Source organism: Pararge aegeria, chromosome 27 (genome assembly GCF_905163445.1).
Source record: "Pararge aegeria chromosome 27, ilParAegt1.1, whole genome shotgun sequence".
Lineage (NCBI taxonomy): Eukaryota > Metazoa > Arthropoda > Insecta > Lepidoptera > Nymphalidae > Pararge > Pararge aegeria.
The window spans coordinates 8,283,456-8,306,324 of record NC_053206.1 but is presented as its reverse complement, the minus strand read 5'-3'; the positions used below and the strand labels follow the sequence as shown (position 1 = coordinate 8,306,324).

The 22,869-nt window shown below is 39.1% G+C and overlaps 1 protein-coding gene across 2 annotated transcripts in view; it reads right to left on the bottom strand.

The window, feature by feature from the left end:
* Window positions 1-22,869, bottom strand: part of LOC120635860 (catenin alpha) — a 102,063-nt gene that overhangs the window by 59,992 nt on the left and 19,202 nt on the right. For both annotated transcript variants that reach the window (XM_039907055.1, XM_039907054.1), the window contains exons 13-14: window positions 22,236-22,341; window positions 21,349-21,443 (exon numbers count right to left, since the gene is read on the bottom strand). In XM_039907055.1, the coding sequence (XP_039762989.1) occupies window positions 21,349-21,443; window positions 22,236-22,341 (201 nt within the window). The remainder of the gene's footprint in view (window positions 1-21,348; window positions 21,444-22,235; window positions 22,342-22,869) is intronic.

The following is a 22,869-nucleotide window of genomic DNA, read 5'->3' as shown; positions in this document are numbered from 1 at the left end:
GAAAAAAAAAGCCTTTTCATAAAATTAATATAAAGTGTGAATAGATTCTTTGCAAAATAACAGTCGCCTTCTTCTTCTTCTTAGTCGTTTCAGTCTTGACAGACTGGTCGTGGTCGTCATCTGGGTTTTGTGGCTCGCTTGACAATACTTCGCCACTCTTCTCTAACGGATGCCTTTCTTGCGCATTCATGTAGAGGAGCCTCGATTGTGGCCTTCACTTGGTCCGTCCATCTCATCGGTGATCTTCCGCGTGCTCTGGTACCTTCTACTTTACCTTGAACCACAAGTCGCTCAATGGACACGTCATTACGCCTGGACACGTGACCGAAGAAACTAAGAATTCGCACCTGAACTGCAGAAGAAAGGCGCTGTTTGATTCTGAGTTCGTCAAGAATTGATTCGTTTGTACGAAACATGTTCCAGGTCACTCCCAACATTCTCCTCCAGCACCACATCTCAAGAGCATCTATTCTTTTCTTCTCAGTCTCCCTCAGGGTCCACGTCTCCGAAGCGTAGAAAAATATGGGGAATATCAGTGCTTTAACTAGCCGGATCTTTGTGGCTTTCGTTATATGACGATTCCTCCATATCCTTTGCAACTTGTCCATAGCCGATCTAGACATTGCCATTCGTCTCTTGATCTCGTCAATGCAGCCACCATTATTGGAGATCTGCGCACCTAAATAGATGTACGATTGAACTACATCACAGTTCGCAATTTGTGTTACTTCCGGCGTGTTGTTGTTGATACGGTCGACAATCATCATTTTGGTCTTAGCACGGTTGATCTTCAGGCCAAATTCAAGACTGATGCTTTCCATCTTTTGCAAGAGATTTTCTATGTAGCGGGCACTAGATGCGAATAGAGTGGTGTCATCCGCGTAGCGCAAGTTGGAAATCTTTAGGCCACCAATTACAACTCCATCTGGCCAGTTTTCTAGAGTGCGTCTCATAATAAGCTCTGTGTATATATTAAACAGAAGTGGCGAGATTATGCATCCTTGACGAACCCCGGCCTTAGGTTGAAAGTGGTTCGAAAATTGGTCATCTGTCTTTACAGATGCAGTACCATCTTCGTAGAGACGCCTAAGTAGGTGCACGAGGTGTTTCGGCGTTCCCATTTCCAGTAGAGTCTTCCAGAGCACAGGCCATTTGACAGAATCAAATGCCTTTGAGAAATCTACAAAGCAGATATAAGTTGCTTTGTTAAATTCGCGAGACTTCTCAATTATTTGGCGAACTATTAAGATTTGCTCCCTGGTGCCTTTTCCTTTTACAAATCCTGCTTGTTCCGGAGCTACTTCCTTGGACAAGTAGGACTTCAGGCGTTCGTTTAGGATGTGCAGTAAAATTTTGCTTGCATGTGGTATAAGAGCAATAAGACGATAATTACTGCACAACTTTGTTGAACCCTTTTTATGAAGCGGAACAAAGACAGTATGAGCCCAGTCTTGAGGCCATATTCCAGTTTGCCACACCTTATTACAAAGGACGTGGAATATCTGTACACCATATTCTCCGGATGCTTTGATTATCTCTATTGGGATTGCATCCCTGCCTAAAGATTTTCCATTCTTTAGGTGTTTTATTGCAGCTCTGACTTCATCTTTAAGAATGTCTGGCTCTATTTCTTCACGACCGGGCTCAGTTGAAGCAAAACACAGTGATTGTGGGTCCTCAAACAGTGACTGACAATATTTTCTCCAGGTTTCCGAGATTGCTTCTATCTCCGTCACTGTTTGACCGTGAGAGTTCTCAATGGCCCAAGTTATGGAAGTGAGAGATTTAGTTATAAATCGAATTTTCTGATGGAGGTCTCTGCACTCATGTCTATCTGCATGGGCTTCAACTTCAGCACATAAGTTTTGAAGCCAGGCATTATGATCTCGCCTGCATGCTATCTGTATCTGCGCTGACTTCTGGTTCAATGTCCTCACATTAGCTCCTCTAGCCTTCAAAGTTCGTCTCTCTTCCACAAGGGCCAGAGTATTGTCACTCATCCAGTGTTGCCGTTTACGTGCTACTATAGGTGGTGTCGCACCTATAGTACAGTCGCCAGGCCACCCCAAAATATACAAAAATTGGTCAATTTAGGTCAAATATAATCATCTAGTTTTGACCGATATAAGTTGTGAAAAAATATGTAATCAGTTTGGCCATCTTGGACCGATTTTCATCAAAAAAACACAGACAGACACGTCAAACTTATAACACCCCGTAGTTTTTGCGTTCACGACGAATACTTCCATGATGATTGCATTGCGACAACGATTTAAATAAAATGCATAATAATTATGAGTTTTATTTTAACACGGCTGAGGTTTCGTCAAGAAACCTTTTTTATTCTCTGCGAGTTAGCCGTTGACTGCAAAGCGCTTGATCACAAAGCGCCACGATTTAGTCGGAAACGTTGTAACTAGCCACGGCCGAAGCCTCCCACCAGACTAGACCAGAGATGATTCAACAAGGCCGCTGCCAGGAATCGAACCCGTGCCCTCCCACTTAAAGCCACAGCGCCCACCGCTGCGCCGCGGAGGTAGCCAAAGAAACATTTAATTAAATAAAGCAGTTATTTTTTTTACTTAACTTGTTAAACCTAATCGACACTGAACATAAGAACATAAATCTTCTACAGTTCCGAGCAACGATTAAAATTCACAACATTCGTAAGGACTGGATTGGTCTTAGAAAAAAAAAAACAATGACTTTGATGATGAAGACACAGACAAAAGACAAAATATAGACGGAATTTTCATTAGGCAATAAAAAAAAATAACAAGCAAAAAAAAAAAGGAATATTAATCATCTGGACTAGATAATGGATGATTAAATTTCCTTACTTGACAATTATTCATTGTAAAGTCAACATCTCCTGAGGATGCTCCGGTGTCGGAGCGAAACGTGCGTAGAGGGTACATTGCCGAAGATCTGTTTGGTGTGGAGTATATGGATTGAAGAAATTATAAATTACACAATACAGATTATCCTGCTTCTCGCGGAATATAGCAAATTAACATACTTTCAAAATATGTCTGGACTAGAACCACGGGTTCTAAGTTACAAGACCGCCCAATTTTTCCACCTGAGCTAAACCTATGATGATGGTGACTATATTGTATAGCAGGTTTTTATTGCCTAAAAACACGGATAAAACGGCGTTTTATAAAAATGAAACCTATCTACAACGATTTATCAACCCCGAAACGTACTAAATATCATGAAAATCGCCGGAGCTGTTTCCAAGATTCATATTATATATATATATATACTAGCGGAACCCAGCGCCATCTGTCGGGCTGATTTGTGAATCTAAACCATCCAGGGTTCCACCCAAACGCATAACGAAAAATTCATTCAAATCGGTACACCCGCTTAGGAAGAGTTCAGTGACATACACACGCACACAAGAAATATATATAATATATATGAAGATATAGATAGATAAAAGTAATAAATAAGATATGTATGGTAATAACTTTGTTTGCCAAATTAAACCTAAAGCTAGGAGGGTTCTGAACGCGCCCTGGTCTTAGAAAAGCCCACAAAAAACTTAGCCGGGTGTTTTTTTTTTGTTATCACCACCTCACAGTCAATTAATATTTAGCTTTGAAGTTAGCACAATTCACACCCAAGCTGTTTAAGTAAGTCATTTAAGTAATCCTTAATATTATATAAGTATTATTTTTTTAATAGCTTACGTTTTAAATCTTAATATTTCATGCGCTATATTTAGTTCGTTATAAAATAATATATAATTTCCCAAGAATGAATTCTTAATTTTACGTTAGTAAATTGCACAACGAATTAATTTTGGCTTCAAATTTTCATCAAATCAAATTGTGATATATTTTAATGTTTATTAATTAATTTTTCAAATATATTTTTATAATTTTTATTAGTGTTTTAACCTAAACTTGGAGGAATTGGTAGGAGAGCCGTAGCTTAATTGGTGAAAGCGCTCAGGCCGCGATTGCCCGAGAGTCGCAGGTTCAAATCCCGTCGGTTCCGAAATTTTTTATATGTGTTCTAAATTTTAAAAAAATTGTTAAATATGTTTTGACTACATATATGTTATGTACTGTCTGTATGTACTGTATGTGCAACAAAGACTTTATTTCAATTTACCTCCTTCTATCTTTTTCCTTTAGTCTGTTTACAAAGTATTTACCCCTGAACTTTAAACGCCATATTAGCATATTGAAGTTACACAATTTTCAACTTTATCACTATAACAATAGAATTTAAAACCGTTCGTAGAGGCTACTATTTTTTTACTATGTCAAGGTTACATATATTTTGAATTTGTTTTTCATGTATAGTAATGATGTTTAATGTTTACAAGTTAATTCTATTCAACCAAATTCCAAAATAGGTTATCGATTCGAGTTTTTTTTTTAAATTATTTTATTTAACTTAATACATAAGACGTAGTAAATACACGTTTAAACTACCGTTGGTTTAGAATAAGAATTCGATACATACAAAAAAAAAAATATACATATACGACATGTGTGTGTGCGTGTATACACATCGCTATCTAGCCCCAAAGTAAGCGTAGCTTGTGTTATTGTATATGCTTGTAATGTACATAAAAACAGCCAGACACTTTACTTCACTTCAAAACCATTCATGTGCATCGCACAAACATTATCCAGGGTGGGAATCAAACCCTGGACTCGGAAATCAGGGGACGTCTACAAAGTTATTTTGTAGAGAGTTCCAAATAACACGGATACATTCAGAAATTATAATTACCCAAATTGTCCGCGCCGAGGATCGAACCTGGGCCCTCACACAAGACCGCAGAGTTCAGCGCTGCGTTGGAGAGGTCGTCGGGTACCAGGGGCGCAGATGTCGCAAGAGTAATGCGCGCATAAAATCAATTATGCGCAGTTTACACCACGCCAATAAAAAACTCGTCACCATAAAGGTTCGTCGATGAAATAAATCAGTTACCAGTTTATACAGAGAGTTTCTTTTACGAACAACTTATTTTAACAGACTTTTTTAAAAAAGCATGAGGTTTTTATATATATTTATATAATTCAGTTGTTCATTCTATTTTTTATATATTACTATCTGTCCCGGCGTAACTTCGTATCGTTCGTGGATATTTTTTTTTTTTGATGAATGTTATATTTCAATACTTATTATCCTATTCCGGTCTAAGAGAAATCCAAAACTTCAACATCTATATATATATATATACGTTCGGACATAACTCCGTCGTTTAAAGATTAGCAAAACGATCAGGTTAAGGTCCATTTAAAGTTCTGAATAGTTTCGGATCAGGAATATAATTTATATTTAGGGGTCAGAAAATAACAAGGAGCACGTGATATATTTCCATTCATTATTTACTGTCTCTGAGACTTATCTGTGAAACCGAAAACCTAATAGTTTTTGAGTAAACCACTTGCATAGTTTTTACTGAAAGAAATAAGATACAGCCCTAACATCACATGCAAAATTAAAATCATGTGACTCCTGTCACTTTATAAGCTACGCGTCGCGTAGTGTTGGTACTATGCGCGTGTCGGTCTTTTACCTTTATTAGGGTTGTCACAAGAAAACACTAAGAACGTTTTGAATTCGTTTGTACGGAAAAATAACTATGCTTCTCTTGGTTTAATATTTTAGAGGGTGATTCCTTATGAAATATACTTAGGCATCTTTCAGTATTACTTCGTAATTCTGTTACGCGTTGCATAAATTTAAAAAATCTCGGAAATTTGATACCCATATTGAGGGTAAAGTGTGTTAAAAAAAATCGGCGGCCATCTTGCATCGACTTTCATAAAATATGGCCAAGCACACTACAGACTAATAACTAACTTATAACAATTCAATTAAAATTGCAACCAGCCTGTATCCAGTGAATTTCTTTAACCTTGACCAAAGCCATATATGCTTTTAAGACGTAACAATGATGTCCGATCTCGGGTCATATTGACTCATCTCCCGATCGATCGGGGTCACACCGTAGTGAGAGTCCACGCGTCTCGAAGACGTTGTTGGTTATCGACACTTCGATAACTAACCCCCGACGTCCATGTGTCTGTCTATGGCGTCGTATTTCCCGAACACATGATCCGATTTTTTTTTTTTCATTTCAAAGGTGAATTCATCGGGAGTGTTAGCTATCTTTCATGAAAATTAAATTTCAAATTTATAATGCTTTATCTTTTCATAATGCAATATCTGATTCCTGTCGTATTCGGTTCATAAAACTTATAAAAAAACAATTCCGATTTTTCACAGCTGTCAGGCGTCCCGTGACGTAAACACATTTTTTCTTAATCCTATACAAGTTAGCCCTTGACTACAATCTTAAATGGTGGTAAGTGATGATGCAGTCTAAGGTGGTAGCGGGCTAACCTGTTAGGGAGTATGTAGTTATACCCCTAATAGGTTTCCACGCGACATCGCACCGGAACACTAAATCGCTTAGTGGCACGTCTTTGTCGGTAGGGTGGTAACTAGCCACGCCCAAAGCCTCCCACAAGACGGAAACTCACCTATCCTACTGATTTATAAGTGTGTCTCAAGTAATTACACAATAGCTTCCAAAAGCGGCGAGTACGCGACCTGCACCAAAAGGCGATGTTTGAAAATAAATTAAATGTCATACGATTTCGATATGATATACAATCAATTGTGAGAGACGTGTTTTTTACGCAACCGAGCACCAGTGAAGTGCGTGGGGGGTTTTAACCAGGGTAAACATATAACAGGAATATCGTAAAAAAATTAAAAAAAATACCTATATGAGTCGTATGAAAAAGTAAGCGTAGCTTGTGTTATGGGTACTAAGATGACTGATGAATATTTTTATGAATAACATACATGAATACTTAGAATATACATATAATATAAACACCCAAACACTGAAAAATATTAATGTCCAACACACAAACATTTTCCAGTAGTGGGAATCGAACCCACGGCCTTGGACCTAGAAAGCAGGTTCGCTGCAAACTGCGCCAATTGGCCGTCAATAAAGTAAATATACAGCAGGAAGATCGAAAAATAAATTGAAAAACTCCTTCTATATGAGTTGTATGAAAATTTTTAGGGTAGGCAGTGCATCTAGCTATCGGTCACTATATGAGTCTCCCGACTGTCTGAGGGTTGGGGGTCACGCTGTCCTGATCGCCTCCCCCTTAGCGTAATAGCCCTGGCAATCGGTTGGAGCGGTTTTACACGTCTGAGAAGTATACAACGGGTTCCCCGGACGTCTAGTAAAGCAAACGGGAGGGACATTCTGTGGTAGTTTTTAGTTTGGGTATACCAGTCCCACATAACCTCTGTCCTGCCCAAAAAAACAAAGGAAGCCATAAAGTTTTTCCACCACAACATAAAAAAGGGTAGGCAGTGCATTCGTGCATGAAGTGCACGCCTATGCCGAGCACCTACTATGGGAGGTCTGGGAATGCTAATATATACTACAAGTTAACTTATATACTGTTTGATATAATACGGCAATATATTAAAGCCATAATTCTTACCGGTTTCGAAGCGACATCGTACGAACGTCTTTGAAGGGTAACTAGCCACGGCCGAAGCCTCCAACCAGACCGGAACAGAGAAAATTCAGAAATTATACATTGTGCACAAAAGCACTGCCTACCAATGCACATATTGAAGGGGAATTTTTCTTTTTTATGCCCTGTAGCTGCTTTATGCAGTAATAATATTATTGAAATTTTTATTGAAAGGATAAATATTTTTAAAAATCAAATTATTAAGCACCATTCCATATAACTTTAGGGATTATGAATTGTATATGTACAATATTTTTAAGTGTTTATTTATCGTTTCAACTTTAATTTAATTGTTACCTTTTGTTTAATTTAATTCCAAGTTGTGTTCACACAACACATTCTTTGTGTTGTAGCTTAGAAAGAAACTATTATAATATTACTTATATTTAGATCAACTCGTACGTTATTAACAGTTTTGTGTACCAAATAACAATAAAAAAATAAAAGCTTTTTTTTCTCAAAAGATGAGATTATTAGCGTACGGGGAACGGAACCTGTGACCTCTAACACGGAGAAGGTTTAGGCTACGGCGCCCGGAGGCCCGCCTATATATAGCCTGGCGGCTTCGCATCTCGCCAGTCTGTGACCTACCTTGCACCAACATGGTGAGTTCCTTATTGTCAAATTATATTAACACATCCATCGATTACCGTTCAAGTGAATTTAAGATGTTGACCGGCCAAGTGCGGATCGGACTCTAGCACTGAGGGTTCCGTAACTATAAAATCTGCAAAAAAAATTATGTCTGTTGTACGGGAGCCTCCCTAATAACAGTAATTTATTTGGTACCAGCGTGGTGTTTTTTGGATATTCTGCAGGAAAAGTACATTTTCCAGGAATAAAAAGCAGCCTACATGTTAATCCAGGCCATAATCTATCTCCATTCCAAAATCCAGTCAAATCGGTTCAGAAGTTTTTGCGTGAAAGAGTAACAAACATCCATCATGGTCAACATGGTATTATAAGTATTTATGTATATTATTCATAAAATTATTCATCAGTCATCTTAGTTCACATAACACAAGCTACGCTTACTTTGGGGCTAGATGGCGATGTGTGTATTGTCGTAGTATATTTATCCATCCATCCATCCATACAAACTTTCGCATATATAATATTAGTAGGGTTTATACAGTTTCAGTTATTAGTTATTTCGATGAGAAAGTAGCTTTTATACAAATAAAATATAAAATATTTATAGTATATTATGTCCATCACAGCATTTGAGTCCTTAAATATTTGTCGTCCTTAATTTTAAATTAACTATATATTTTTAAAGTGAATATATAACTTAATATCTGTGAATATTTCAAGCGTCTGTCTGTTCGCATTATCAGTATCGAGCAAATGAGAGCAAAAAAACCCCACAGTTAATAATTTTTAATCAATTTTGATTTTTAGTATTGTTGTTATAGCGGCAACAAAAATACATCTATTGTGATAATTTCAACTGTCTAACTATCGCGGGTCATGAGATAAGCTGACAGACAAACGAACGGACAGCGGAGTCTCAGTAAAAGGGTCCCGTTTTACCCTTTGGGTAACCCTAAAATTACGGTTCAAATAACTGTTATTAAATCTGATATGTGTTTTTCATGACCATACATCTGATTAATTGGTTATCAGCTTTTACGATTTCCTCCACAGAAAGCGACCTCTTACGTAATGTATACTTAAAAAATTGATATATGCGGTTAAATTATAATTTTGATAATGCATATCACCCTGCTTTCTGCGTAAACATGAATGTTTTTCAGTGTCTGGGTGTTTATATGCATATTATAAGTATTTATGTATGTTATTCATAAAAATATTCATCAGTCATCTTAGTACCCATAACACAAGCTACGCTTACTTTGAGGCTAGATGGCGACGTGTGTATTGTCGTAGTATATTAAAAAAAAAACCAAAAAAGATATAAATCATCTCTCGCGGTGCGCATGCGCAGGTCGTATCAAACAAACAAACTTTGACATTTCGATCATCTGCGCGATTTATCACACCCGTTACCAAATGCACTAGTACCGCCGGGCGACCTTCACCGGGTTCGTTTAACGCGATTATATATATTAAAGCGTACTTAACATACGTCTGTCTATATTACGAAATACCGTGTGGTGCAATGTGGAAACTTCGCTAAGTAAAGAAAACTCCTTTTTTATATTGTAAGCAATCTTTTCAGCGTTGAGCGCTGTGGTTTAAAATAGGTCGTCTTGGGTTTGAATCTCGAGCAGGGGAAATTTCTTTCTTTAATTTATTTTTTTGATGTGAAACATCTATAGGTAAACCTGATTGTTGGCGTAATATATGATTGAATTTTATATCGCATTTAATAATAAAAACGAATATTAATTTTGTAATAAACAGTCATTATTAACCGACTTACAGAAACGAGAGGTTATAAATAAATAAATAATTTATATGCTATGACAATACACACATCGCCATCTAGCCGTAAAGTATGCGTAGCTTGTGTTATGGTCACTAAGATGACTGATGAATATTTATATGAAAAATATACGTACATACTTATAATATACTTATAAACACCCAAACACTGAAAAACATTTGACTGTCAGAAAGCAAGGTCGTTGCCCACTGAGCCAATCGGCCGCCTAGAATTTGGGAATTTACCCGCGTGCATCACTGTGGCAGGTACTTCTTATTGTCCCTAGATGGCGCTGTTCAGATTCCATACAAATCCTAGTTAACTCTTACGAGATCGAATAGGTGGAATATATAGGTTTTAACAATAGTGAAGCTTTTGGTATCAGAGCTCGTCCGGGGAAGTAACGCCATGCTTATTTCTGCAAGGCTGTGAAGGGCGTGGTTGCTGGTGTCATTACAGGCATAAGGCTAAACACCTACGCATCGGGTTGATCGTCCGGGAGGTACGCAAAGGGTTCCCCGGGCGTCTAACAAAGCCAACAAGAGGGGATATGCCGTGGTGGTTTTTAGTTGGGGTATACCCCTTTTAGAGGAGTAGTCCCACATAACCTCCTGCCCAAAGGTCGGAGGTAGCAATAAAGCTTTTAAACCACGCAAAAAAAAAAGGGTTGATGGACACAAAACGGCACTTTACAGGTGTTCCTTTCACCCCCCGCTTTGTTTTACTCTTTTTTATAGACATACCAGGTAGACTAGAAACTTGGTCCATTAATGAACAACGATAATATATTATGAAAATTAAGCTAAATTTGCTATTCTCCGCGAACAGCAGGCGAATCTGTATGGAGTAATTTATAATTTTTTCAATCCGTATACTCCACACCAAACAGATCTACAGCATTTAGGTTTCGCTCCGAAACCGGAGCATCCTCAGGCGATGTTGACTTTACAATGAATCATTGTTAAGCATACCAAATGAAGCTTAATTTTCATAATATATTATGGATTTCCGCAAAGTGCATGAGAATATGTAGTGGGACAAAATTTACCCGCGCCTCTTGTGACTCGCGCCACAGGCGAATTTTAAATGCCAACGACGTTACCTGACCTTTGCATTTAAACATCGCTTAATGCCAAACTTAGTTCAATATTAACTGAGCCATCTGCCTAACCTGTACGGGCGATGGAGAGAGCTACGCTCAAAGTTGTTACAACCTACAGAAAAAACATGCAAAGAAATATATCAGTTTTGCACGCCTCATAAGCGAAGTTTTTTTCTTTATTGCTTTTATAAGTGAATATAAAAAGACAAATGTTGAGAAAAAACACCATTATTAACACTCATGATATTTTAAAATTTCTTTTTATTATTTAAACTAATTAAAAATTTTTGTCTTGGACGTCCGTGTGTCTTTATGTGCGGATGTGTATCTTGTGGTCACGATAACGAGCGAAATACTTCACTTTTCGAGTTGGTTTTGTTTTTTATACGTACAAAAGTATATTTCATAAGGAATAAAAAACGCTATAAAAATATGAAATCAGAAGAAGCATTTTTATTTTTCCATACAAACGAATTCTATTGAAAATAAAAGGCAAAAATTCAAAAATTCTAAATTCAAAATTCATTTATTAGTAGGCCTAATATGAGCACTTTTGAAACGTCAAGTCTGTCTGTGTGTAGTGACTCTACCACCGGTTCGGAAGGCAGATTCCACCGAGAAGAAGCCGGCAAGAAACTCAGCAGTTGCTCTGTCCTCCCACAATGAGAAGAGTTTAGTACGGCCTAAACTCTTCTCATTGTGGGTTTTGTTTTTTATACGTACAAAAGTATATTTCATAAGGAATAAAAAACGCTATAAAAATATGAAATCAGAAAAAGCATTTTTATTTTTCCATACAAACGAATTCTATTGAAAATAAAAGACAAAAATTCAAAATTTCTAAACTCTAAATTCATTTATTAGTAGGCCTAATATAAGCACTTTTGAAACGTCAAGTCTGAGAAGAGTTTAGGCCGTAGTGTAGCACGCTGGCCCAGTGCGGATTGGTAGACTTCACACACCCTTGAGACCGTTATGGAGGACTCTCAGGCATGCGGGTTTCCTCACGATGTTATCCATCACCGTTAAGCACCGCAAGCGATGTTTAAATTGCTTAAATTAAAACGCACATCTCCGTAAAGTCACTGGAGAGTGCCGCGGCTCGAACTCGGTCTCCACGAAATCCGAAGCTATAATTATTATGGTTAGATCAGGCAAATAAAGATTAGAATTTGATTATTCCCAGAAACTCGCAATCGTGATCCTGCTGGTGGCGTACGCGTCCGCCGACGTGTCCCACATCTTGGGCAAGGCTGGCGAGGCGGGCGCGCAGATCTTGGAACAGGAGCACAACGTGGGCCCCCAGGGCGAGTACGAGTTCACGTACAAGACCGAAAACGGCATCTCCGGCCAGGAGCAGGGCGGGCTCAAGCCAGTGTCCGGGGTGAGTGCTACAGCCTACAATATACTCCCCTCCCCCCACTCCCCTCACACCCTCAACCCGATTGACAGCCGATTGGCGCAGTGGGCAGCGACCCTCCTTTCTGCGTCCAAGGCCGTGGGTGCGTTTCCCACAACTGGAGAATGTTTGTGTGGTGAACACGAAGTTCTCAAGTCTGAAATTATTTCAAGTTTGCCTAATATAAGCACTTTTGAAACGTCAAGTCTATCTGTGTGTAGTGACTCTACCACCGGTTCGGAATGCAGATTCTACCGAGAAGAAGCCGGCAATAAACTCAGCAGTTGCTCTTTTGCAATATCAACAATTTACATTTTACATTTATTCATCAGTCATCTTAGTACCAATAACACAAGCTACGCTTTCTTTGGGGCTAGGTGGTGATGTGTGTATTGTCGCAGTATATTTATTTATTTAACCCACCCTCCTATCCCAAGTACCGACCAACCCTCTCACACCCTCAACCCACTTTACCTTTTCCCCACCCCAACCTAAGCACTAACTAAAAAAAAAACGGAAGTTATCTGACACCGTGACATAAGGTTTGACAGTGTCCACTTTCAATTGTCAAAGTCTGCGAGCTCATTCCTAAGTGATTTAATATATTCAATTGTACAATATCTCAAATTGAAATGTTGAGTAAAACTTGGTTGTCCGATATAATGAGTGCATTAGTATTCCAAATTTAATTATGTTTATTAGTGTCCATTTCTTTTATTATGCAGAAATATTTTTTTTTTGTGATATTTAATTAAACTTTATTTCACTACATAATGCGTTATAATAAAACTTTCAATATATTAAATATCATTCTTCTATTGTTACTGTCGTTTTCTCAACAAACGTAGAATAAATAAGGCGTAAGATAAAACTTTTGAATAGATTTTTTTATATATTTGTATAACTTCTAACGCGTGTACACGTTTTTTTTTACATAGTGCATAGAGGGTATGCAGATGATATAAAATGAATAAAATCTCCATTACGAGTTATAAATACTTAAGGGTAGGCTTTTTTTAACTCGTACTGGAGATTTTCTTCATTTTATATCATCTGCATACCCTCTATGCACGCCACTGAGTGTCCAATAACATCTTAGCACTCGCTATTTTGTTGCTGTTGTCTTGGAAAATGCAGCTCAATTAGAACGGAGTCAGTGTGTGTGTGTGTTCTTATTGTGGAATTCATCATAACAGTCCGACGTGGCAGCGGAGACGGTTCAAGGCGAGTCCAGTTACACCGCGCCCGACGGTCAGGTCATCCAACTGTCATACAGCGCTGACGAGAACGGATTCGTCGCTAGGGTGAGTAACGCCAGGTGCAAAGAGTATAGGTACATGAAATAGTGACGCAGTTAATCATTAAAAAAATAGAGATTCTAATGTGGTACATAAGATGCATCCTATATAACGTGTCAGCGGCGCGGTGCGGCGGCGGTATCAATTAAATCAATGTCTGTTGTTTTATGCAGCAGAAAAAATGTTCGATGCACAAATTAATGTTTTATATTTTTTATTTGTGCATTAGACTTATTTACTATTCTTAATACGGCTTAGAATTACTTTAGATGGTATTTATAAAAGGAGCTGTTTATGTTAAACAAAAAAAAACAGTATATAAAAACTGTATAGCGAGTCGACTCGGTGATTATATGGATATAACGTGAAAAATCGTGGGTTTTCATACAAACTTTCAGCCCCGTTGAGAGTGGAATTAAAAAAACCTTTTTAATGGCTGTTTACGTCATAAAAGAAACGTATCAGTCAGATCTTTCTAACTATAGAGATTGAATTTTGCTAAAACCTAACGTATTCTAGTGTAGTTTTTAACTATAGAGATGGACTTTTCTAAAACCTAACGTATTCTAGTGTAGTTTTTAACTATAGAGATGGACTTTTCTAAAACCTAACGTATTCTAGTGTAGTTTTTAACTATAGAGATGGACTTTTCTAAAACCTAACGTATTCTAGTGTAGTTTTTGACTATAGAGATGGACTTTTCTAAAACCTAACGTATTCTTGTGTAGTTTTTAACTATAGAGATGGACTTTTCTAAAACCTAACGTATTCTAGTGTAGTTTTTAACTACAGAGATGGACTTTTCTAAAACCTAACGTATTCTAGTGTAGTTTTTAACTACAGAGATGGACTTTTCTAAAACCTAACGTATTCTTGTGTAGTTTTTAACTATAGAGATGGACTTTTCTAAAACCTAACGTATTCTAGTGTAGTTTTTAACTATAGAGATGGACTTTTCTAAAACCTAACGTATTCTAGTGTAGTTTTTAACTACAGAGATGGACTTTTCTAAAACCTAACGTATTCTAGTGTAGTTTTTAACTATAGAGATGGACTTTTCTAAAACCTAACGTATTCTAGTGTAGTTTTTGACTATAGAGATGGACTTTTCTAAAACCTAACGTATTCTAGTGTAGTTTTTGACTATAGAGATGGACTTTTCTAGAACCTAACGTATTCTTGTGTAGTTTTTGACTATAGAGATGGACTTTTCTAAAACCTAACGTATTCTTGTGTAGTTTTTAACTATAGAGATGGACTTTTCTAAAACCTAACGTATTCTAGTGTAGTTTTTAACTACAGAGATGGACTTTTCTATAACATGACGTGTTCCATAGAGTAATATAAGCGTGTTGTTTTGCAGGGCGCTCACATCCCCACCGCACCCCCTATCCCAGAGGCGATCCTGCGCTCACTGGAGTACATCAGGGCCAACCCACCAAAGGAGATCAACTAATCTATAACTAACACTAAACGTAATACAACCACCGAGTCGCATTCGAAGGTAGACAACGCCAGACGAAAGTGATAGTTTTCCTGTGTGGACCCCCATTCTGTAACTTTTCTGACAGTTACCGAACTGTCGCTGTCAAATCATGCGTTTGGTATGAAGAACAGTTCGCAACTTGTTGGAAAAGTCACCGAATCGGACCGCAACCATGTAAACTGAATTGACAGCACTAAAAATGCACAAGATGTGTTTAAACTGCTGTCAATTGAGTTAAAATATAATCTCAGTTAAACCAGTTTAAAATAATGTAGTTTTTTAACTTGCCACTTTGTTGGAAGGGATTTTTTTTAAATACTCAACATTTTTGTACGCCTAGAGATAAAGTAAGAAGCATCTGTGAATTGATTTCTATGAAATCAACGGGCCATATTTTTTTATATTTTTATAATAACAATTATTGTGATATTCATAAAAAAAAATACAAATAAAACTTTTTTTGTTACATTTCGTTTTCTTTTCAATTCGTGACCTTTCTCAACTTCATCCTCCTCCTGATATTAGCGCGAACAAACATACAACCTCTTCAGCTATTAGTATAGATTTAGAATTTCAATTCAAATTCGGATTTCATTTGTTTGTACTTTAGAGCACTTATGAAACGCAGTTTGTAGTGACAAATGTGAAGAATCACACCAGTTGTGTTGCAATTTCACATTATTTGTTCATTCGGTGAGACATTAAAGCGGAGCTGACTGCTTCCAAGCTATCTTGTCATGAGAAAATTCATCAATTGTTTTGTGACTTAACACATTGTCAAAACACGGTTTTAATTGAATATATAACAAGTGCTTATAAATATCAAAAATAGTTGTAAATATCTATAAGCCAAGTTTCATATGTTTATATTAAATAGATTTATTAAGAAGGCAAAGGTGGTTCTAAATGTTTCGAGTAAAATAAATATATTCATGGCACGTCGTCAGTTGCTTTCTCTTGGCTAACATTGCTGACACGCTCCGCGTGTCTTGATATAATATATTATGTGCATCAAAATTAAACTTGTTACAAAGTGTCTTATTGTAAAATGAACCTTTGAAAAGTATAGATGAGCGCTATAGTCCCTATAATCGACGCATCGACGGTAGGAGAGCCATAGCTTAATTGGTTAAGGCGCTCAGGCCGCGATTTTTTTTTTTTTTTTTTTAAAGTATATAGACAAGTGCTTGACTGCAATCACACCTGATGGTAAATGATGATGCAGCCTAAGATGAAGCGCGCTTGCCTAGAAGATGCCTATTCACTCTTGATTTGAAGGTACCCAGATTATAGGTATCAGGGAAGACGGAAGATGGGAGGGCATTCCAGGCCTTTGCGGTGCGGATCAGAAAGGAAGAAGCAAAACGCTTCGTACGTGTTGATGGTATTTCAACCACGTAACGGTGCAGATTCTTTCGGTGCCTCGCAGTTCGATGGTAGAAAGGAGATGGTTTGACCAAATCGAATAGCTCCTGAGCACACTCTCCGAAATGTATCTTGTAGAAAACAGCCAGACAAGCAACCTTGCGCCGGTGTTCAAGGCTTTGAAGTCTACTGACTACAAGGTCGTTGCCAATGAGTCTCCTAGCACGACGATCCACCGAATCCAAAGCATCGAGCTGGTACTTGGCAGAGCCATCCCATAAATGGCTGCAGTACTCCATGCACGACCGAACCTGAGCTTGGTACAGGGTTAGAAGCTGTTCTGGCGTGAAGTAGCGCTTAACTTTGTTGAGGATGCCAAGTTTTTTGCCAGCAGTTTTAGCTTTGGACTCGATGCATTGTCCAAAGTTTAGATTGGACGAAATGCTGATACCTAGGAGCTCAATACTATTCGTGATTGGCACAGATACATTTCGGAAAGTCGGAGTTAGGGGGAACGGACTCCGTTTGGCGGAAAACAAACACGCTTGGGTTTTGGAAGCATTAAACTGTACCAGATTAGTGTCACCCCAATCGGACACCTCGCTTAAGGCCAGATTAACGCGTTCCACCAAGGCCTCTCTGAGCACAAGAGTTTCTTCTCCACTAGCTCGTGGACTGGACATGTATCTAACCGTCACAGTGCTGTCATCTGCATACCCAAAGATGCCGGGTTTTAACAGATCATTTATATGCAGCAGGAAGAGCGTAGCGGAAAGAACCGATCCCTGAGGGACACCAGCGTTGATGGCCATTAGGTCAGACGAGGACCCATCGACGACAACCCGAAAAAATCGTCCACTCAAGAAATCAGCGATCCAGTTGCAAAAACTAATGGGTAACCCGTAGGCTGGAAGCTTGTGCAGAAGACTTTCATGCCAGACACGGTCAAAAGCTTTCGATACATCGAGTGAAACGGCGAGCGCTTCACCGTGCTTATCCATGGCTTCACCCCAGATGTGCGTGGCATACACTAAAAGATCCCCTGTTGACCGATTTCGTCGAAAACCGTACTGACGGTCTGACAGGAGTTCGTTGTTTTCTAGGTATGCCAGAAGTCTGTTATTAAGTACACGCTCCAGACTTTTACATAATAAAGAGGTGATAGCAATTGGTCTGTAGTTAGATGGGTCGGCACGGCTACCCTTTTTTGGAACAGGTTGCACGTTGGCAATCTTCCAAGCTTTCGGGACCTGAGTGGTTTTAAGGGAGAGGCGGTATAAACGTGTTAGAATAGGAGACAATTCGGGAGCACAGGTTTTAAGAACCACTGCTGGAATACCGTCTGGACCACTGGCTTTATTCACATCCAGATTGCGGAGCACTTTTAAAACCTCACACTGTCGAATGCGTATCTCTGGCATGACAGAGTCACAAAAAGGTATGGTTGGTGGTGAGGCACTTCCTGAATCTAGCTGTGAATTAGCTGCAAACAGAGATCCTAAGAGGTTAGCTTTATCTGTTGCAGTAAAAGCCAGAGACCCGTCAGGTTTCAAAAGGGGTGGCAGCGAAGGACGGCAAAAATTCGTTTCGATGGACTTCGAAAGGGACCAAAAAGCTTTACTACCACGTGGATAAGAAGCTAATTTTGCCCCGATACGTATGGTGCGACTAAAACGAGCTCTTTTTAGTACCTTCTTGTAGGACTTGGCGGCTGAGTTAAAAGCTCTCTTCTTGGCGGTGATATCCGGAGCTTTTTTTGAACGGGCTTCAGCCCACGCTGCAAACGCTGTATCTTTATGCGCCTCGGCTTGGGCACACTCAGCGTTATACCACCGTGGAACCCTGCCATCGAGTGATACGTCAGCGAATGGAATAAAGTATTCCATGGCTTGCATTATGACCTCCGATAAAGCTTTTTCACTGCTCGACGGATCATTAGACGAGAAGCATACTTGCCGCCAAGGAAAAGATGCAAAAAAATGCCGCATCTCGTCCCAATCTGCTGACTTGTATCGCCACACCCGTCTGATTCCAGTAGAACCGGAGTCCAGGGGGTGATAGTTTGACACTGACCTAACCAAACAGTGATCAGAAGTGCCCAAGGGAGCTCTAACTGATACTGAAAAACGGTCTGGGTCGGTAGTCAGCAGAAGGTCTAGGCAATTAGGTGTGTGGCCGTCGATATCAGGTACCCGTGTTGCCTCTTGGACTAGCTGAGAGAGATCTAGCGATAAGGCAAATTTAAGCGCCTCTCTCCCGGCGTGGTCGGTGTTCTGGTATGGGAATAGCCAGTCCTGGTGGTGAGCGTTAAAGTCACCCAGAAAAACCATTTGGGCAGTCGGATACCGACGCTGTACGGTGTCAGCCGTTTCACTGAGATACTGAAACATCCGCGTCGTCTCCTGGTCACCACTATGTGAGCGATAAGTACAGGCGTAAACAATCTGATCCGTACCTGTATCCAATAGACACCACATGATTGAGAAGTTGGGTACCTCCAAGTTACGGAGACGCCGGCAACAGACGTCATTACGTGCGAACATACAGACCCCGGCACGAGGTTTAAAATTATGCTCAAGTGAATACCCTGGGTACTGAAGATACGCTACATCTGTTGGAACCCCAATTTGTGTCTCCGTAAGAAAAAGTAAATGCGGCCTCTCAGTCTCCAGATGATGGTGGACTGCACAGAGATTAGAGTGTATTCCTCTTATATTTGAGAAATGCACTTTTAAGGAGAGGAGGTGCAACCGCTGTGTATACTTACTTTTCTTCATTTTGCGTGTCATTTGATGTAAAGGGTGAATAGGAAAAGGGATGGCAGTTGTACGAGGCGCGACGTTTGTAGACTCCTCAATCCACGAAGATACCACACTAAAAGGAAGACTCGACTGGAGACTGCGGGGACGCCCGAACCCCCCTGGGAATCACCATCGGGCCCTCTCTCTGGTCGTCAACCAGCACGATGGAAGCCATCCCAGGATTTTTCGCTAGTTGGCGGGGCAGCCTTTCATAGGTGACGAACCTATTAGTTGGGCCCCCTACTACCTGCGGTCGGCCAGCGGTGCACCGTGCTTCGGATCCCGCTAGCCTCCAAATCGAGGCGTCCAGTGTAGTTACCCCGTGGATCGGATCCTGTCATTAAACGCAACGCAACTGTACATACCCATCCCCTTTAGATAAGCTACTACGAGCATCGTTCCGGAACACGACAAATCGCATCAGTCAACTGACACAATCAGTCATTTTGCGGCGCGGTTTTGCTCGCAGGGTGGTAATTCTAGCCACGGCCGAAGCCTACCACCTAAGAAAATGATACTCGTTTAGCACCACCCAGGGGCCACGTGTAGGGTAACAAGGGTTAAAACCTAATTTCGGTAATTCCTACGGACGCGAGTACCAACGACCCCCAAAAATTTGCCAGAAACTAGAGAGTCCGCAGGTTCAAACCCTATATTTTATTAACATTAGGAGCAAAAATAAACTAGTTGTGCAGTTTACTAGGCTACACAAAATTGCTAATTAATTCAAGGGCAATTGTATATTATTTTATAACAAATTACCAAATGAAATTCAAGAGAAGTTCATATAAAACGTAAGCTTACAGAAAAATCCTATTATATAATATTAAGGATTACTTGAACGATAAAAAGCTTGGGTGTGAATTGCTCTAGCTTCATAGCTTAAGATAAATAAACTGTGAGTTGGTGATAACAAAAAAAAAATATTACCCGGCTAAGTTTGTTGTGGGCTCTTCTTAGACCGGGGCGCGTTTGGAACCCTCGTAGTTTTAGGTTTAAGTTGGTGAACGAAGTTATCACCATCCCCTTACAATTATGTAAACATATATGTATGAAAACTACATATGTGCCTGTGATAGGCCTACATGAATAAAGAAATTTTGAATTTTTTGAATTTATAAAAATTAAGTGCGTCTTATTAACGTTTTATATGGGGGTCGAACAAAATCTCACGATATCCTTTGGAAGGGAGGATCTAAATATTGTTAAATTTACCTCACGTAGTTAAAAAATGGATGCCCACTAGTGCCAGAATTTCATTTTGATCTTTAGTTGTCACCATCCAAAATGGCAAGAAAGTAAATGATATCCAGTTGGTACAAACGCGAGCCCGTATAATCACAGGCCTTCAGTACAGAGCAGTAGAAATAATGGCAGTCTACAGCCAATACATATTTGAAAACATAATGTATGTTTACAAAAATATGTCTAAATTTAAGAGAAAATGTGGCTGCAATAATTAGAACGTTAGAAGCATCAATAAACTTGCAATGCAGTACACTAGACTACTTTTTCCTCTTTTTTTTTTAGATACCAACGACAAATATATTTTTGTAGGGAAATAATAAACCTATAATCTTACATGCTAATAAGAACGTTCTATGTTGGCTTGGAAACCGGAAAAATCAGAATCATTTCGTTTTTTTTTTTTTAAATATTAATAGCGGGCAAACGAGCAAGTGGGTCACCTGATACTAGGTGATCATCGCCGCCCATAAACACCTGCAGCACCAGAGGAGTCACCGATGCGTTGCCGGCTTTTAAGGAACTTGTTTATCTGCCCCCTTGAATAACCCTAGATTGTATTTTTGAGGAAACACATCAGATGGGAGATTGTTCCATAATTTGCAAGTGCGCTGTAGTAAAGATGATGTTAAGGTTTCCGTTTCGTTTTTTTGAATAAGGTTGCGAACCCTGGGCTCCACGACGCACTTTCCTGCAATACATGATAGAGAAGCACTCACCCTGGTCGCGCAGCACGGTGACGGCCTCCAGCACCCGCTTGGTGTAGATGCAGGGCTCGTAGTTGTCCATCTCCTGCGTCACCACGGAGCACACCCTGCGGGCAGCGCCACGATATAGCCCACAACCTTTCACTTTCAGAAATGGGATTCTCATCCCACTTCTGAAAGTGGGATCTCAGTCACTCTACTACTACCACTGGATAGGCTTTCGCTTTGTTTTTATCACACTAGCGACTTCGTTTGCGTTTATTTTGTTTTTATCAAAAATCCTGCCGGTATGAACTTTATTTCTATGCAAATTTTGCACCAATTTAAGTTCAAGGGAGAAAAATACTATTTCTTTAAATATTATAATTTGTTTAAGCCAAAGTGGTGTCAATCAATCGGAGAAAAAGTGACAGCAGCCTGTCCAGTGTTAATAAAAGAGTTAACAAATAATTTTCGCGGCATTGGTGGCGACTAGCCGCAGCCGAAGGCTCCTAACAGGCCAGAGAAATTATAAATCCAATATTTATTGCTATATTACGGTCAAATCTAGCACTACTGTCATACAAACACTTATATCTCTTCGTCTCATAAATATAATGTATCTAGTTTTTTATTTTTAGGAAAATATCCTAGTACGTAACATTCATTAGCTGCATTCGTACACGCTTGCGGTTGAGGAGAGTGGCTACTTTTACTATATTGGCTGTTGTTCCTATGTTTATATTACGTCATGATGTTTTATAAAAAAATAAAATGTCATCCCACTTCTGATGTTACCTTTTACTATTAAAACAGCGCTCTCCGGTCCGCCAGGGAACTGGTCAAAACAGTATTAAAACTAGCTTTAAAAGGTGGAACAGCAGTGGCACGACACGCTAGGAATGCCGAGCAATAGATACCTGGAAGCTCTGCCACGGATGGCCCCGGCGGTCCTCTCCAGCGAGTCCGGGTCACCCTCCTGTAGCGCCACGACGCACTTGTTGACGTCTTCCAGGATGTGATTCTCTGCGGGGGACACACTTATAATCAGTTTTTATTATGAAGAAGTGTCTTTTTTTTATTCCACTACAAGTTAGCCCTTAAATATAAGTCTGAAATTATTTTATTGAACTTAAATAATGAACAGTGGAAGTTGTTTCAAGGACACGTATTATCTGGCTTCTCTATATAATTTTATTATTTGTATATATCTTTAATTCTATATTTTATATATTATTCTATGTTTTTATACATTATAGTTTACATTTGGTATATCAGTGCATGTATTGTATATCTGTATTCTATTGGTATCAGTTTTTTTTATGAGTAGGCTCAGCTCACACTCAGCTGTACTCTTGAAATTCTCCTCTCATTCGAGGGCTTCTGGAAAAAAATTCTTGAGATAAGTTGCCCTTGTGGCACTTATTGTCCTAATTATGTTTAAGTTTTAAATTTTAGGTATTAAAGAAATAAATTCATTTTAGTTATGATAGTGTGCATTGGCAGTTGCGTCAAGGTTACTCGTTAGTTACGCTCACAGTTATAGAAGTTATG